Consider the following 6,319-nt stretch of genomic DNA (forward strand, 5'->3'; position numbering starts at 1 on the left):
GAATATTACCATTCTTGTTATGTTCCATTATCTTATCCTTTGTTCTTTCCCAATGGTAAGCCTGGATAGCGTGCGAGCATACCAAGACATGGAGTTCCTATCACTTTAATTGCCAATGATGACGAAAACATCGACGAAGATTTAGAAGGGCCATATGTTTGATATCACAAGTTTTGATGATTTTGTAAAGTAACATATATTGCATTTAAGCGTATATATTATTAGTTTACATTTTTTTCGAAATCAACATTATGTTGAGACTAACGGACGAAGGGGTAGGAATATTGTAAGTATGCAAGAGTATTATAATTACAAGTTCCAAATACGCCCGAATCATAACATCCTTCTATTAGGTGGCAGATTGTTACAACAGTTTGTTGTAGACATTTATATAAAGATTGAGACTTCACAATTAGATTTTTGTCAGAAAAACCAAAGTAAAATAAGAACAGATTTATATCAAGGTATTGCGAATTATGTGAATGACGGTGAGGTTCAACCGAGTAGAGTTGGACAATGAGTTTTCTTGCCTGCAAGTTTCATCAGTGGTGCCCACGTGATATGCATCGACGGTTTCTAGATGCCATGACTTTAGTTCAAGATGATGGGAAGCCATATATTTTCCTAACAATGACGACAATCCAAACTGGCCTAAAATTCGTATTGAGCTATTACCCGGGCAGAGTGCACAAAATCGTCCAGACCTTGTTTCTAGAGTGTTTCATGCCAAGTTAGAATATCTCAAGGAACAACTCTTCAAGCAATACATCCTCAGGGTCGTAAGATCATATGTTTATGTGGTGGAGTTTCAAAAACATGGTCTGCCACATGCACATTTCCTTCTGATAATGATATCAGAATACAAAACCACTAACCTGGATCATTACGAAAAATCCTATGTGTTGAAACTCCAGACACGAGAAAACATCTTCAGATACCCAACTTGGTTGTCAAACATATGATGCACGGTCCTTGCGGTCATTTACGACCATCCAGTTCTTGTATGTAGGGTGAACCTAGAAAATGTCATTTTAGATATCCAATGAAATTTACGGACAATATAACACACTCATATGACAAAATCTATCATAGGAGATATAATGGAATTCAAGTATATATATATACGAGCTAAGATGCTTGACAATCAATGAGTGGTCTCATATAACCCAAAACTTTTAATAATGTTCAACTGTCACATCAATGTTGAGGCTTGCTCAATCATAGTAGTTGTGAAATATGTCTTCAAATATATATACAAGGGCCATGACAAACAAGTTGTCAATATCGATCCACATGGAGAACAGGGTGTAATTAACGAATTAAGGCGATTTCAAGATGCACGTTATGTGTCCCCCCTGAAGCAATATGGAAAATTTTTATCTTCACTCTCTCTGAAATCAACCCTCATGTAATGGCTTTGAAAATCCATCTTCCGAACAACCAGTCGGTTAGGTTTAGGGTCAATGATATATTGACAAATATTGTTGACAGGGAGAGGTACAAGAAAACAATGTTGACTGTATTTTTCAAAAAGAAATAGACTTGACAGTACTACAAGGAGCCATTTGTATAAAGATCTCCCAAAACATTACACGTGGGATGCGGGATCACGTCAATGGAATTCTCGAAAAAGAGGAACAATGAGAGGGCGATTGGTTTCTTCTAATCCCGCTGAAGGAGAACAATACTACTTGCATCTACTTTTGTCTCATGTTAATGTCCCTACATGCTTCAAAGATCTCTATATGGTCAATGGCTTACTACATCCTACATTTCGAAAAGCATCTCTAGAGAGAGGACTAATCGAACACGACGATAATCTATCCCAGTGTTTTGCAGAGGCCTTCGTATTTCAGTTCCCAAACATTCTTAGAAGGTTATTCGCATTGATCTTGATTTATTGTGAGCCGAGAGATGTTCGCAAGTTATGGGAAGATCATTATAATTCACTTTTTGAAGATTACATGCGGCAATATAATAATTTTCAATGAGTCCAGGATATGGTGCTCACAAACATCATGGTTTTTCTAGAATTGATGGGTAAAAATCTGAATAATTTTGATCTTCCAGGGTAAATATTGATGTCAATTTACAAGATGGAGGCTTCCGTGAGGTGCAAGAAGAGTACTCGATAGTTGTCGAAGATGAACATTTACAAGCATGTGAATCTCTAAACTTAGACCAAAAATTCGCTTTCGATGAGATTATGAGGCATGTTGAGAATGATTGTCGAAGGATATTCTTCATAGATGGTCCTAGTAGAACTGGGAAAACCTTTCTGTACAAAGCTTTACTTGTTGAGGTTCGCTCTCGTGGTCTTGTTGCACTTGCGACTGCTTCATCGGGCGTTGCAACTAATAACATGTCGAGGGGAGAACTGCACACTCTCGATTCAAGATTCCTCTCAATCTGTATAATAACTCAGTATGCAACATTAACAACAAAGTAAGACTACTCAATTACATAATGTTGCAAGACTAATCATTTAGGATCAATCCTCGATGGCTAAAAGGAAGGCGGTGGAGGCACTTGATCTAACGATGCAAGATATCATTAGAAACATGCTCCCATTCTAAGGAAAGATAATGGTGATGGGAGGCGATTTTAGACGGGTGTTGCCAATTGTGCGACATGGCACAAGGGCATAAATTCTAGACTCCAGCCTACGGATATCACCTCTTTGGTCTTCGATTAAACAAATACGATTAACTATCAATATCAGAACGTTGACTGATCAATGGTTTTCAGAATTCCTATTGCGAGTTGGTGATGGAGATGAAGAAACAATTGATGATACTTTTATTTGCATACCTAACAACATGGCTATTCCCTACAATGATAAAGGTAACTCAACGGATGCTTTGATTGATGCAATATTTCCATCTCTTCAAATCAACGGAGATGCTTCAAACTACATAATTTCTAGGGCGATATTATCGACAAAAAATAACAATGTCAATGAGATTAATAACAAGTTGATCGATAGATTTTGCAGGGAGGAAAAAGTCTACTATAGTTTAGATGAAGCACAAGACGATAAGAACAACCTCTATCTGATGAAATTTTTAAGCTCACTAACTGTTAATGGTTTGCCTTCTCATTATCTCCGGCTAAAAATTGGATGTACAATCATACTCCTACGAAATATCGACCCTTTGAATGGATTATGTAATGGCAAAAGATTGATATGCAAATGGTTTCAACACAATGTCATCGATGCCGAAATAGCATTGGTCAACATGCTGGCAAGAGGGTGTTTTTGCTGAGGATTCCTTTATGTCCATCAGAAGATGACATGTTCCCATTTAAGATAAAACGAAAGCAGTTTCCAGTTCAATTGAGTTTCTCTATGACAATAAATAAAGCTCAATGACAAACGATCCCGAATGTTAAACCCCACAATTCATAATGTAAAAAGTAATGAAAAACWATAAGTGATGAAGAACCAGAAGACCAATGAAGACATCAAGGCAGAAACAACTAAGTCTGGAATTCAACCAGAGGACCGATGGACAGTCCAAGGATACGATGGAAAGAACATTCTCATCGATCCTCTAGTCATCAACACTTAGAAGATTTTCCAGCACTTCATCCAAGCATGCAATGAAGATTTGAAGATAAGGATGAAATCATCATATCATGAATGACAGCTGGAGATGACAAGTCAACAGCTGGAATTCGAGTTTATCTCAATATTAGCGCCTATCCATACAAAAGATAAACAATATCTGTTAATAGAAGATTTACTAGAAAATAGCATTATATAGTTATCTTCTTTTTAGCTGATTAGTATAAATAGGTGATTAGACCTATTGTAAAGAAAGTCGCTAGAATAGCTTTACGTTCTTCCTATAATAAGAGTGAAACTTTTGAAGCTCAAGACTGTTCTTAAATATTCTTATTTTTCTTCTTGAGCATTCATAACTTTCTTCGTTAAATCACTATATTTTGGTTATTCTTAACTAGATTATTAGTGTTATTGAGAGATCTGGGATCAACAATTGGTATCAGAGCCTATTGATTGACTTCCCAATCAAAACGATCATTCAAAAATCTCTCAATTTTTTATCTTCTTTCTCGTCAAAAAGAACGTCTTCTTCTTCAACATTCTCAATGGCTAACTGGAATTCTGCTTATAATGTTGGCTCTCTCACAAAGCCTCCAACTCTTCAACGAGAGGAATATCCAGAATGGAAAATCAGAATGGTAAATTTTCTGAAAGGAATGGATAGGAATCTCCTTCGATCTATACAGGAGGGTCCCTACATTCCTCAAACTCTAGTCCCAAAAGTTCCAGGAACAAACACCATAGCTGAAATTCCAGCTTATTACATGCCCAAAGATGAAAGAAATTGGGACGAAGATGACAAGGAAAGAGTTGAAACTGACAAAAAGGCCAAAAGGTTGATAATCATGGCCCTACCCAATGAGATCTTCCAGTCCCTTGATACATTTTCCACAGCCAAGGAACTATGGGATGAACTAGCAAGCCAACTGGAAGGAGGAGCAAAAACAAAGAAAAATCGTAGAGCACAATGTCTCAACGAATACACTAATTTCAAGGCCCTCCCTGATGAACCCATACAAAAGACTTATGATCGCTTCAACACATTGATAAATAAATGTCGTAGAAACGATATCATCAGAACTAAGAAAGAAAACAATGTTTTATTCCTAAAAAGTCTAGGCGATGAATGGACTCAGCTATCTATGTCCCTACAAGCAAACCAGAACCTAGATGGCTGGTCTCTTCATGACCTGTATGGAACTCTTGCAGCGCAAGAAAGCGACATTATGAAGAAAAAGGTATCCATCGGTGGTCCTCTTGCTCTTGCTGCCGAGGAAAAAGAAAAATCAAGAACTCCTCCCAAAGAGCATAAGAAGAAAGGCAAGAAAGCATTGGTGGTAGAATCAGAATCTGAAGAGGAAACTTCTGAATCAGATGATGAAATTAAAGCTTTCGCCAAATCGTTGGCCTTGAATACAAAACAGTTCCAAAAGAATTTCATCAGAAAACCCTACGAGCGAAAAGAGTTCAAAAGGGAAAGGTACCAGTCATCCTATGATAGAAAGCCATCCAAATTTCATCAAAGGGACGAAAGAAGAGATGGAAGAGAAGAACGGGAAGAGATAAGAGAAGAAAGAAGAGAAGAAAGAAAAGAGGAAAGGAGAGAGGACAAGGAACGAAGGAAAAATGACCTTCGATGCTTCAGATGCGGAAAACTTGGTCATTTTTCCAAGGAATGCAAAGGACGATTGATCAACGACGCTGACTACTATAAGAATAAATACAAGTATAATTCTAGAGAGCGAAGCTTGATGGCTGAACAAGAAAATTGGGTGTCCGACTCTTCATCAGACGATGAAGATAAAGCGTTTATCTGTTTAATGGCCACATCCAATGTAGAATCCTTCTCCAACTCTGACGACCAAGTATGTGAGTCTTTCTCAAATGAAACCAACTATGTTCCATCAGAACTAGAGTTAAGGGTAATCAAACTTTCAGAAGATTTCTTGAAATTAAAAGAAAAATTAAGTTTTGAAAAATCTGAAAGATTAAAAGCGAAAAAATAAGCAAGTTTCTACAAAAGGGAGACTGACCTTCTGACCAAAGAAAAGACTGAACTAGCAAAGGAAAAGACTCACATAAGTACCCTTAAGAAATCAGAAGAAGATAAACTTCTGGAATTAAACAAGCGGATAACTAAGGACCTAGAAAAGAAAACTAAGGCCTTAAAGGAATCTGAGGCAGAGAGACTAAACTCAGTTGCTCTTAAAGATTTCTTCCAAAAGGAGCGGGAAATTTTTCATCAGAAGCTTCAAACCAATGAACTTCTGATGAAAAAGTATAAAGATGCCCAAGAAGTTTTTGAAAAATTAAACGGTCAAAAGGATACTCAAGGGATCGGATTCAATGAATTAGATTCATTCTTCTAATCAAAGAAATCCACCCTTGAATCCATTTTCAAACTTGGATGCATTCAAAAACCCGACTTTACTCCAAAAACAAAAGCAAATTTCAAAAGAGTTAAAGTCGATGGAAAAACTGTCGTTTCAAGACAGGATTTTGAAAATGTGGTATATGAGAAAAGTACATGTAAGAATTCTGATGAAAGAAAKGACATYTCTAAACCAGAGATTGTTGAAAACCCTATTGTAAAACAAGAATCTCTGTTTGTCAACTCTATTCCATCAGCAAGTACAGTTGATGAAAAGGAGAATCCGAATGAGGAATCATCAACTGATGAATCGATGAATCACTCAAGTAAAATTGAGAATTCATCGATTTTGACTTCGATGAAACCTCAAGAAGATCCCT

The 6,319-nt window shown here is 36.9% G+C and overlaps 1 protein-coding gene across 1 annotated transcript; it reads left to right on the top strand.

Annotated features, from left to right (window-relative positions):
• Positions 1–1,640: 1,640 nt before the first annotated feature.
• On the top strand, positions 1,641–3,266 carry LOC112523821. The gene is made up of 3 exons (XM_025133492.1): positions 1,641–1,969; positions 2,071–2,445; positions 2,723–3,266. Exons 1-3 carry the CDS (start codon positions 1,641–1,643, stop codon positions 3,264–3,266), a joined length of 1,248 nt encoding a protein of 415 aa, XP_024989260.1.
• Positions 3,267–6,319: the final 3,053 nt, after the last annotated feature.

Source organism: Cynara cardunculus, assembly GCF_001531365.2.
Source record: "Cynara cardunculus var. scolymus isolate 2C chromosome LG 12, CcrdV1, whole genome shotgun sequence".
Taxonomy (NCBI): Eukaryota; Viridiplantae; Streptophyta; class Magnoliopsida; order Asterales; family Asteraceae; genus Cynara; species Cynara cardunculus.